The sequence below is a fragment of the Ictalurus furcatus genome, chromosome 11 (assembly GCF_023375685.1).
Source record: "Ictalurus furcatus strain D&B chromosome 11, Billie_1.0, whole genome shotgun sequence".
Classification (NCBI taxonomy): domain Eukaryota; kingdom Metazoa; phylum Chordata; class Actinopteri; order Siluriformes; family Ictaluridae; genus Ictalurus; species Ictalurus furcatus.
Window position 1 is genome coordinate 24,374,717 of NC_071265.1, and position 12,459 is coordinate 24,387,175.

Sequence of the window (12,459 nt, forward strand, 5' to 3'; positions counted from 1 at the left end):
TCCGCACTCTCTTGATCTCAGATGGGATCAGATCTATTTTTAAAAAGGCAGAATCCAATGCACAAAAGAACTAATTGGGCATTGTGTGCACGTGTAAACTGTAGGTCACCGTAATCGCACTGCACGATCATGTCTGCTTGTATAGAGCCGCAGTAAACAGCAGATCAGACGGGAAATCTGTCACACATGCAATTTCTTGATTGTGCACTACAAAAACAGACTACAATAGTGCTTAATAATGATATAAAAATATACCACCCATACCGTTAAAACTGACAGGCTGTCCACAAAAGGATGAAGAACTACTCTATACCGGTAGCAGCAGATAAACATAATCTAATTACCCTGTGTCTGACTTAAAATCATACATAATAAATCTAAACTATGAAAACACATCAATGAAGGGCAGTATTTTATACTTTCAGAATCAAAAAGGAACATTTTTCTTTCATTGCACTAAATAAAAAGAATTATTAAATGATCTCACAATGCTGCAAATCTGCAAATAATCAGGAAAGATCAGTCATTAATAAATAAAATAAGCTTTTAAAGCAAAAACAGAGCTTTTCACTTTGAACACACTGCTGTGTCTGGGAGCTGATTGATCCCTCACAAGCTGTGGGAGAAAGAGGCGAGGGCAGACAGGTCAAGAGCAATGGCACATCAGAGAGAAAGTCGATGCATAATTGCATTCCCGGTGTCCCCTTAAGCCCGATTCAGCTCACTGATGGATAGAAATGTAAACATGCAACACCTACAGTCATGAATGAAAGTTTCTGCAACCAATACATGATAAGACACTTTTTTGGTTAGCCAAGAAAAGAAAAAACAAAAACAAAACAAAAAAAACCGTATTTGATAAAAAGTATTCATCCATCCATTTTCTATAGTGCTTATCCTACACAGGGTCGCAGGGAGCCTGGAGCCTATCCCAGGGGACTCGGGGCACACACATTCACACACTACATACAAATTGGAAATGTCAATCAGCCTACAACGCATGTCTTCGGACTGGGGGAGGAAACCAGAGTACCCACGGAAAACCCCCAAAGCATATGGAGATGCAAACTCCACGCATATAGGGCGAAGGCAGGAATCAAACCCCCAATGCAGGATGTGCAAGGCAAACATGCTAACCACTAAACCATCGTGCACCCAAAAAAGTTGCAACAAATCACAATCACAACTTTGCAAGAAGAATAAAAAATAAAACTAAAATCTCTAAACTATAAAGTCTAAAAGTAAGTAACTATATGCCTCTGGAGAATCAGTGCAGACTAACAATAAGGAGAACAATGAACAGAAACTGCACTCCATAAACAACCCATGCATATTATTATTATTATTATTATTATTATTATTATTATTATTATTATTATTATTAAGGTGCCGATATTGGACAAGCTGAAAAGATCTGAGTGTCTCTCTGGATGGATGGGTGTATGTGCGAAAGAGAAGGCCGATGTTTGGCAAAGAGCCAACACAGACCACCACCAATAAAACCTTATCCCTACTATCAAGCACTGTGGATTGAGTGTCTATACATGTGGCTCTTTCTCTTAATACGGCCCTGGCAACTTGACATAATCAGAGGAATTTTGTCAAACACAAAAAGAAAAATTCCTAGGAAGAATGTCAGTCCATCAGTTTGAAAAGTTCAACTGGGCACAAAGTAGGGTTTTCAACTAGGCTTGTGACATATTGATTTTTCATTCTGCATGCAATGGGTCTTTTAAAAGAAATCCACATTAGCAATTTAATCAGCTAGATTAAATTGACAAAACTACCTAAAATCTTTTGCCATCATGCGATCGGTTTATAGAAAAACCGAGACGTCACTTTATCGCAACATCAATCAACAACAAAGTATTAACTTTAACCTATCTTAAACAGGCCTATTAAATCCAGTTATTACACACCTTTCTAATTTATATATATATATATAAATCTTAAATAATTGGATAGTATTTGACATTTTATTTTCCAAAGCAACTTGCCTGAAAATACATGACTTAATGACTTAAGGACAGCAATGTTGACTGTGACTTTTGATGAGGCACCAGTTGCTGAGGTCTGCCTTTTTGCAAAAATTTGCAAAAAGATTGCTGGCGTTTCTGCCCTTTGCAGCAATACATTATTTGCACAGCTTGCATATTAAATTTGTCAATGCAATACCTGTTTTTCTTACTTTTGTACAACCAAAGACTGTATAGAATTAAATTTGTGCCTAAAAGTATTGAATGTACGTTTTCAAGAAATTAACAATATATACAAAGAGAAAGAAGAAAAACCACTCTCAAACTGAAGACACTGATCTCTGTGGCAAAAGTTTAACAGGGTCTTCAAATAAACAGCAGTGTTAACAATTTTCTGTTTCATTTTTGCCAATCATGGTTTATGTACGCGCGGCCAGTTTTCATTTACGCTGTCAGACTTTTCGTAGTGCCCGCCGCTCGGGCACAAATCTCACGTGTGGGCGGGGCGATTTGCTTTCATTGCTTTTCCGCCGAAAGCAGACCTTTCAACAGGACAACGATCCTAAGGACACTAGCAAATCCACCATGGAATGACTCAAAAAGAAGAAATGGAGGGTAACGGAATGGCCTAGTCAAAGTCCGGATTTGAATCCCATTGAAATGATGTGGGGGGGGGGGGGGGATGTGAAACAGGCAGTACATGCAAAACAAAATCTCAAACATCTTGCAACTGAAAGAATATTGTGTGGAAGAGTGATCACAAAATTCCAGCAAGCCGATGGTGGACAATTATGCAAAACGCCCACAAGAAGTCATTTCCGCTAATGGAGGCAATACTAGCTTTGGAGGCCAAGGGTGTACTTACTTTGTCCACAGAGGAATATCACACATTTTGTTCAAATTTTCTGAGAATTAAATTGGATCATGAACCAAGTACCTTGAATGGATTCGTGACTGCAGTGAATCCTTACAGGCCTATTTAATAATGAACATTTGGTTTGGACGTCTGATTTGAAGACAGTGGTCAACATAGGCACTTTAATAATATTCTCACATCAAGACAGAGTGATACTGTATGTTGTGAGACTGTCAATAATATTGCAGTTTTTTGCTTATTTAATTAGGAAAAGACTTTCCACTGAAACAGCACTCATGAGACGACACTATGGAAATAAGTCGATCAAATGGAGTCGTGTTCCATCATCCCACAATGCTGTGTGGCATGACTGAACAAAATATAACTGTTGTTTTTACAGTATCTTGTATACACACACACACACACACAATGGCCACTTTAATAGAAACACCCATACAGCTATTCTTTCAGTATTTTTCCAATCAGCCAATCACGTGGCAGCAGCACAATGCATAAAGTCATGCAGAAACAGGTCAAGTGCTTCAGTTAAAGTTCACATCAAACATCAGAATGGGGGAAACTGTGATTTCTGGAACTTTGAGCAGTGATCATCAGTTTTGCGGGTGGAAATGCCTTGTTGATTAGTAACGTCAGCGGAGAATGGTCAGAGTGGTTCGGGGTGACAGGAACGCTACAGTAAATAACCACAATTTACAACTATGGTGAGCAGAAAACCATCTCTGAGTGCACAACATGTTAAAATGTGGTGTGATGGATGGGCTACAACATCAGAGTTCCACTCCTGTCAGCCAAGAACAGGAATATGAGACTACAGTGGGCACAGGCTCACTGAAACAAGCCTGGAAAAGAACATGGATGATATAACATTAAGTGATATGAACATCAACTGAAGTTCTTGACCCAATTCCCATCTGTCCAGAACCTTCAAAATGACTGTCCCTCAGTGGTGGAATGAACTTCCAACCTCAACCCAGACAGCTAAAGACCCACCTCTTCTGTGAGCAGTTAACGAACCCCTAACTTGTCCCCTGGTCCCTCCTTTAAATAAATAAACAAATAAAATAAAATTAAAAATCTGCACTTACTCTTTCTCTTACACCTCAACTCTGTGCACTTTGCTCCTCTAGAACTCAATTATAAATCTTATATGGTAGCACTGCTTGTACTGTTCTCCACTTGATACATCGCTTTGCTTGTATTTCCTCATTTGTAAGTACCTTTGGATAAAAGTGTCTGCTGAATGAATAAATGTAAACGTATGTCTGTATGAGTTTACACATTGCTCTGCTGCCACATGATTGGCTGATTGGATAACTGCATGAATGCGCAGGTGTACAGATGTTCCTAATAAAGTGGTTGGTGAGTAGAAGTTCGACCTTCAGAACATTCCACACGATCACTCAAACCAATTCTCTGAAAACACACACACACACACACACACACACACACACACACACACAGATCAAAAGAGGATTATATATATTGCCTGTAAGGTCCTTGATAAACTTTGCCTTTCGCATCGACAGGCGACAACAGGAAATTAAGCAACTGAGAGCAACAGAGATATCTAAGGCACTTCTCTCCCCAGACTGATGGCCATCTCTTATTCCAACAAGTAGTAAATTATCCCTTCACACACCAGACAGCATTGGGAAAACCGATGTCCGCCAGTGACCCAGACTCACAGCACAAAGTTTGTAGAAGACAGCAACTCGACCTATATGAAGAACTGATATAGATTTCTCATCAATCACAGTTGCCTCATGATATCCATCAGCACAACAGATTTACCTTGAATCAGTCTTACAGAGGTCATGTTTGAGAAACATATTTGCAGGACTTGAAAAAGAAAGTGTGTGGGAAGAGGGGTTCACATTAAAGTAGCTTTTAAATAATTCATGTCCACATTCTCACACATCGAAATGATAGAGATACAGTACACCATGGTTTGTAGCACTCATGAGTGTTTCATTATGGCTCTCTGATCTTATAATTGTCTCACAGTTGTTTCTGGTGGAAACTCTGGCCCTGTTCACAATTGGTGTTAATATCCTTCTTGGAAGGATGTGGACAGCTGAGGCAGACAGATGTTCAAAGCTGGTCTTTTCATGTCCTCTCAAATGCACCTTCACTGACCACGTGATTGTGTTTCATCAGTAGCAGGGTGCCAAATCTGCCAAAAGCAACCTGCTGTCATTTCAAAAGCATCCCCACCAATACTAATCAACAACAAAACTCAAAGGAAGTGTTCATATTCAGACACTGGACAGCATTTTAAAATTAAACCATCAGGCGTTCAATCAGGCCTAAACCATTCACTGATACTGGCATCTGGCTGCTCAGTAACCTTTTTTGTGCTATTCACACTTCATGTGCTTTAAACAATCACACACAACCACATAAATGAAAAGAGAGGAAAGTAACAAACGAATGTAAACGTGAGTTGCGTTTAGACAGTGTGTAGCAGGAGAGCAGTCGCACACTGACTGCGTTTACACGGACAGCGGTAATCTGATTATTGACGTTATTGTGAGTAAGACAATATTGTGATTAAGGTGTTTACATGAGTCGCTTTTAGAATACTCCTTTCATGTTCCCGTTTTACATGTTATAGAACATGGATCGATTAACAGCACACGTCATTACGTCACCGCGCCACGCCGTCCGACGTTCCCTCCAGAATTTCACGTATCAACATACACTTCGTCTTCATTATGGTACCGTATACAGTTTTGGGTGTTTCATTTTACGAAAGCTTCAAGCGCAGTTAATTATTTGGCATGCTATACGTGCAAATAGACGACTGCTTGAAGCCGTGGACTGCGTCCAAAACCGCGTGCTACTATACTTATCTACTATATAGTATATAGAAATACATGCATTTCTCCTACTATATAATAGGTAAGTACGCGGTTTCGGACGCAGCCGTGCTCTCTTGTTTGCCGTAAAACGGTTGAGCGCTGCCGTGTGTGTATCCTGTCACAAAATGCGGTGAAAACTCCCACATGACGTTAATAGTGTGATTAAGGTGTGTACATGTCTATAACGCACGTCGATAATGTGACTAAAACAGGAGTACTCCACACGTCTTAATTCGATTTGTGTTTAGTTCGAGTATGACTTTAATCGGATTAAGGTCATCAATAATCGCTGTTTACATGCTAGTTTCTTAATCAGAGTATCGTCTTAATCGGGTTAATATCGGATTATTGTTGTCCATGTAAACCGTACTGACTGTCAGCGTTTGAGGATTTGAAAATAAATAAATCAGTCCCTCAGGACACAGAGCTCCAATGAAACAGGGCCTTTTGACTTTGTAAAAGTTACACAAACCCCTGATTAAGCCACACATTCAAAATGGATCAAGCTAATAAACGCAAAATCTGCATTCAGTTGCAAACCGAAATCATCAATTCCAAGGCAGGCTAGAAAAAGCAGTTCATTTGAACCCAGTATAAAGCTGTGATCTCAGCACATTGCTATTTACAGTATGTGACCTTGATCCTAGGTGGGTTTGCAACAGACAGGATGTGCGAGTACTGAGCAGAGCTCAGGTGTTGAATCCCAAAAACTTCACACTCAGACACAATCATATTAACACTTCCACATCTCCAAAACGCACCCCCCTGCTCTGGGTTTACAGACTTTGTGTGCTCTAAAGTCGACACAACCACAGCCTGAGAACATTCTGTTCACATGTAACCTGAGACACGTGCCCTAGGATTAAATCTGAACGTGACAAAATTCTGCCTGAACCTGACCACCAGCGCAGACACCAATAAAACCAAACGTTCCTAAAGATGGAGCCTTGTAACGTCAGCCTTCATCTGATCATCAGGAACAAAATCTAAATTCTGATCTGCTTTTCTTTTGCAGTCGACTGGCTACTTCACCGGCTCTCATCTCCATATCTCTGTGATTATAATGTAGCCATCTGGCAAGTAGCATTCAAACAGAAATGGGTAATAAGCATCATCCTAGTGGGGTAATCCTGTTTCTCATCACAGCATCTGGTATCCAATACAACGAATGTGTTCATAAAACTAACTTTTATCAGAATCAGTATAATAAGTGTTATTACCCAATAAGGCCTACATTTTTGATTGTTTGTTAGCCCTACTATTTCCTATATAAACATCCTATTCTAATTTCAGGGCTTATTGGTATTAATCAGTATTTTGCACATTTTTAACTTAACTGGATATCTGAGTGCAATTTAAAAGAAAATATGAATGATGTGTTTTGTTTTTTTTTGTCCTCAATTGATAGTAATTACCTATTCCGACTATGATCGCAAGACTCTGATACACAAAAGTTATGAAGTCTTTTAGAGAACAAGAACTTAACCATCAGATATCTGCAACTAAGGAACAGTGTGCAACCAAAACTAGCCCAGTTTCCCTACTTAAAGGCCTAAGATGACATTCTCATCATTGAAATGAGGTGTATAAGGAATTGACAAGCTTCAAATCCCTCTCGCTGTCAATCATTGACGGCAAATGGGAAAAGGAGTTCAGGCTTGTGTTATCTACAGAGGTGTGCAACTTTAAACAGATGGCACGTTCCACATGTGAAATGGATTTAAATCAAAACACATCATTACCTACATTTATTTGTTCTGGTATCAGGCAAATTAGCCATGCCTGGTACTAGACCAAATGCTATAAAATACAGACTGACAGTATGTTTACACGGACAACAACAATCCGATATGAACCCGATTAAGACGATACTCTGATTAAGAAGCTAGCATGTAAACAGCAAATTATTGGTGACCTTAATCCGACTAAAGTCGTACTCGGAGTAAACACAAATCGAATTAAGACACGTGAAGTATTCCTGTTTTAGTCGCATTATCGACGTGTATTACAGACATGTACACACCTTAATCACACTATTAACGTCATGCGAGAGTCTTCACCGCATTTTACGATAGGATACGATCACACACGGCAGCGCTCAACCGTTTGACGATAAACAAGAGCGCGGCTGCGTCCGAAACCGCGTACTTACCTACTATATAGTAGGAGAAATACATGTATCTCGGCTACTATACAGTAGGTAAGTATGTGGTTTTCGACGCAGCCCAAGGCTTCAAACGGTCGTCTATTTGCACGTATAGCACGAGAAATAATTAACTGCACTTGAAGCTTTCGTAAAAAAAATTTAAACGAAACACCCAAAACTGTATACGGTACCATAAGGAAGACGAACTGCATGATGATACGTGAAATTCCGGAGGGGACGTCGAACGGCGTGGCATGGGGACGTAATGACGTGTGCCGTTTATTGATCTATGTTCTATATCATGTAAAACTTTATGACTTTATGAACCCAGTGGTGTATAAAAGACATGGATTTAAGTGTCTAAGTGCTTAAATATACACATTAATATAGTAAGAACTATAATAATTTCATAGTACTTTATATAGTAATAACACTGCAGCATATTATATTTTACAATGTTAATGTAGTTGATTAGCCAAGACAGGTTTGGTGTTTAGTTCTGCACTTCAGCTACAAGGATAGGTATGTCATACAGTGTCAGAATCCGAGCAAGTCTATTTGAGATACTGAGTTAAACATGTAGCTTTACTGCAACTATAACAGTCTACTCGTGTGGTTATATTACTGATTGAGATGAGAGAATGAGCAGAAAATAGAAGCCAAATGCAGATCTCTCAAAAGACTTTGTGCCTTTTGTGCAATTTGTTTTAAATGTAAATTTTAATCGGAGATTCCTTCAACGTAGGCTACGTCCACGTTAATATGAATAGATTTGAAAACGCATCTTTTTCCTCCATGTTTTGGCCTTCTGTCCACACCGAGACCGTGTTTTTATCTCGTGAAGACCGAACTTAATGAAAACGCTCTCCCAAGTGGATCAATTTGAAACGCTCCGTTTTCCTGCCGTCGTGTGGACTGAGAAAACGGAGACGTTCAAAAACGATGACGTATTTTTTCGTCATGTGATACAGTCACGCGACCCATTCAACTCAAAACAAACAAGATGGCGGACGATGTACCGTAGATGGAGAGCGTTTTAAAACAAAAATGCAGTTTTCAGATCTATCAGGATTGATGTAGAGGAAATAATTTGATACTTTCTGCTTCCAAACTTCTCTTTAATATATTTCACTTCACGTCCTCCAAACTTTCAGTGAATAGCAGATATGGATGCACCTCTGCTTATTTGAGCTCATCAAATACACATGTTCATTGAGGATAACACATTTTTCTAAATTAAACAACGAATCGTACTTGTTGGTCGGGCAACACCTGCTTTGAGGGTGACTTAAGTCTTACGCAACTTCTCTATGCCTGAATGGTAGATAATAAACTGTAACGAGAAGGAATGTACCTATCCTTACGAAACATCGTAGTTAAAAGCATAAAAGTTACCTCACGGCTTGAAAGCTCTGAACAAGGTCATCCAGTAGTCTGTTGTTCCTCAGCTCTTGTTCGGTCAGTGGCTGAAAGTGAAAGTTGATATCACGTTAAAGTTGTGACATTCGTTTAAAAATATCCTATATTAAATATCCGAAATAGTAAAAGGCATGATTTAGGCTCCAGGACTTATATCCCACATTATGACACAGAAAAATGGAATAACCTATAAGAGGACTCACACTCAGGGTACAAGTACACAGATGTGTAATACCCACCGTGTTGCAAAGAGGACACAGCAACTTGTAGGAAAGGAATTTCCGTATACACAGGGAGCAAACTGCAGAGAAAACCAAACAACAATCTCGTCAAAAACATTCTATGCACATGCATACCGTGGCAGACATTTTGCCATGTTTATTTTATTATTGTTTACGTGTTTGTTATTATTTAGTCTATATAAATAATTTTGGGGGAAAATGTTTAAATTTGTCAATTATTTTGGTTTACAGCTGTGTGCGTTTAAAACAGTATGCACTGTACATAACAGGAAGGGGCGGGGAAAATTGCGTTGCAAATATCACGAAAGAGAATGTGGGTGAAATACAGTTTTTTTTGATGCCGTTCAGCTTTCTGTTCCACTCCATATTATACCACCATACCCCACTATGAGGTCACTGGACTACAGACACAACTAATAAGTAATAAATGAGCATAGATTTTATACAAAACGCGTGTCATGGACGTGCATGCTAAACAGCTCACAAATTCATCTGCACATGGCCTGGAAATCTGATACCCAAATATACAAACACTTCATAAATTTGACTAACAGTTGGGGTACAGACTTACAGTTATGAGAACACTGCGTCATCATGGATATATTCAAGAAGTCGAAGCAAATGGGGCATCGGAGCAAAGTGTCGATATTCTGGTTAAAAAAAAAAAAGAAGAAGAAAGAAATCAAAACAGGAGGCAAATGATAAAGATCGTGATTATTCGTTCATAGTAACAAACTTTTCTGAAGGGTTTCTGAATGGTAAGCAACGAAATGTAAAAACACTAACAGTGTGCAGTATGGCGTATACTTCGGTATGACAATACTTGAGGACATTTCTACGATACACGATGTGCAGCACGATATATAATTTAGCTAAAAAACTGTCGGCAAAACAGTATTAAATAAACAAAAAAAAAAAACATTAAACTGAGTTAGACGATACTTTTCTTTAATGCCTACAAAGATTAACTTTTTAAAAATTACATCTAACCGAGAGCGTACATTTTTAGTACCGTTTAATTTATAATTATTAAAAATGTGAAGAAAAAAAAATAAAATACATCACCGTACCAACGATATCTCAGTAAAGTGTATCGTGTAATCACTGATCACAATATCAATATTATAGTGATATATCGCCCAGCCACACTTGATAGTCACATATTAAGCACAAACTAGAATGAATGTTATTTATCCCTGTTTTCTTCAACACCATTTAGGCTCTAATGTTTTACATTGTGACAGATCCTAAGACTTTTGGAGTAAATTGTACTCATTTAAATGCATTTTGGTTGGTAAGTGGGTTTGATTAAAAAATAAATAAATAACCCATACTATTATTAGAGTTGTACTAAATCTGGTGTTTCTGTAAAATCAGAACGCTGAAAGATGCTGAGATTGTGCAAGGAATGTTACTGTCCTACATTAGCAAGCTGACTACTTAGCTGTCGGATTTAACAGATGTTAAAACTGGTTTAAAATACAATAACAACGGGAAAATAAGCGTTTTGTTCATTATGGCTATCACTTAGCTGTCATTTCGTGACAGCTGACTGTGACCCTTGCAGGACATGCACAGCTGACTGTACACCAGCAGCTAGCTGCTTTAGCTTGCTACACAGCTAAGCTACTTTACCTGATTGAGGGCTTATGATGGAAACTTACTTTCAGGCATGACAAGTTCCGTGGTAAATCCGCTTCAACTGGATGAGACATTTTACCCAACAACTGGTTAAATGGGTTGATTAATAAACTACGCGATGTGCATTGAGTTAATTAACGCCGTTACTGAAACAGATACAGAAATTGCCCGCGCAGTTTTTCAGGTCGTACGCTGACGTCATTTCCGTTTACATTTCTAAATCGGAAAGAGTTTGAGGTCGTGTTGAGGAAACGTTCCTCTCATTTATTTATTTATTTATTTATTTATTTATTTTTTCAAGCGTGAGTTCATTACTGCAATTTGTTATGATGTAAGAGATCATTTGTTTTTGTTTGAACCTCAACCTCAAAAATCTGCTATTGTAATAATGATGTCAGTGAGCTCTTATGTGCTGATTTCAAATCACTTTTCTAATCCAATAATACCATTTAAAAAAAAAAAAAACAAATAAGTAAATAAAACATTTAATGTAATAAACTACTATGTCTTTGGGTGGACTCAGACAGGTGATTATCTGGCTTTTTTTCCTGTCTTCTTTTTTTAAAAGTGTTATTGTGTCGTTCAAGTCCAAGGCATGGAGAAAAACTTTCTTTGTTTTCTCTGTCCTTTCAGTGTTATGCACACCAATACATTACTATATCCAGAAAGTTTATACATATATATATATATGTGTGTGTGTGTGTGTGTATGTATGTATGTATGTATTTGAAGACATTCTCATTTTAATTTTATAGTTTGTCTAGTTTGGGAACACAATATTGTTTTTGATGACTCATCCTGTACTAGTCTTGTGTTTGTTCAATTAAATGCTTTCTAGAATGTATTTGTCATGCCCCCAGAGGTCTTGCTATACATTAGCTGCTTCTTAAATAATAAAGATCATCTGTCTGTGTTTGGCCATGTCTTCCAGCACACTATTCACTTTTCCAACCCTCCATTAGTTGAGAATAAAAAAATGGTTGGAGTTGATTCACTTTGAAGAGAGTAGAATTTATTCAACTGCATGGTGATGTGAAAAGTACATCTCAACATGTTTACCAACTTGGGCCTGTTCAGTGCTGGAATGTCTTAGTACCTCAGACTGATCAAAAACACCGTTTCTTCTTTCTCTCTCAGTAAGGGTAAGTAATATAATTGTATCTACTATTCAGATGCATCCTTGTGTGGCTCTCCACTCAAACATGTACGGCTTATCTCCAGTAACACACACCATCTCATCGTCTACGGTGTCATCCTCCTTGAAGTTGACAGGCGTGCCACAGTAAGAACTCTTCTA

General features: G+C 38.4%; 1 protein-coding gene across 3 annotated transcripts in view; it reads right to left on the bottom strand.

Moving 5' to 3' along the window:
* Positions 1-12,061, bottom strand: part of rad18 (RAD18 E3 ubiquitin protein ligase) — a 61,943-nt gene extending 49,882 nt beyond the window's left edge. For all 3 annotated transcript variants that reach the window (XM_053636081.1, XM_053636077.1, XM_053636078.1), the window contains exons 1-4: positions 11,186-12,061; positions 10,093-10,171; positions 9,519-9,580; positions 9,256-9,326 (exon numbers count right to left, since the gene is read on the bottom strand). In XM_053636081.1, the coding sequence (XP_053492056.1) occupies positions 9,256-9,326; positions 9,519-9,580; positions 10,093-10,171; positions 11,186-11,236 (263 nt within the window). In that variant the 5' untranslated portion in view covers positions 11,237-12,061. The remainder of the gene's footprint in view (positions 1-9,255; positions 9,327-9,518; positions 9,581-10,092; positions 10,172-11,185) is intronic.
* Between the last annotated feature and the right edge of the window lie 398 nt (positions 12,062-12,459).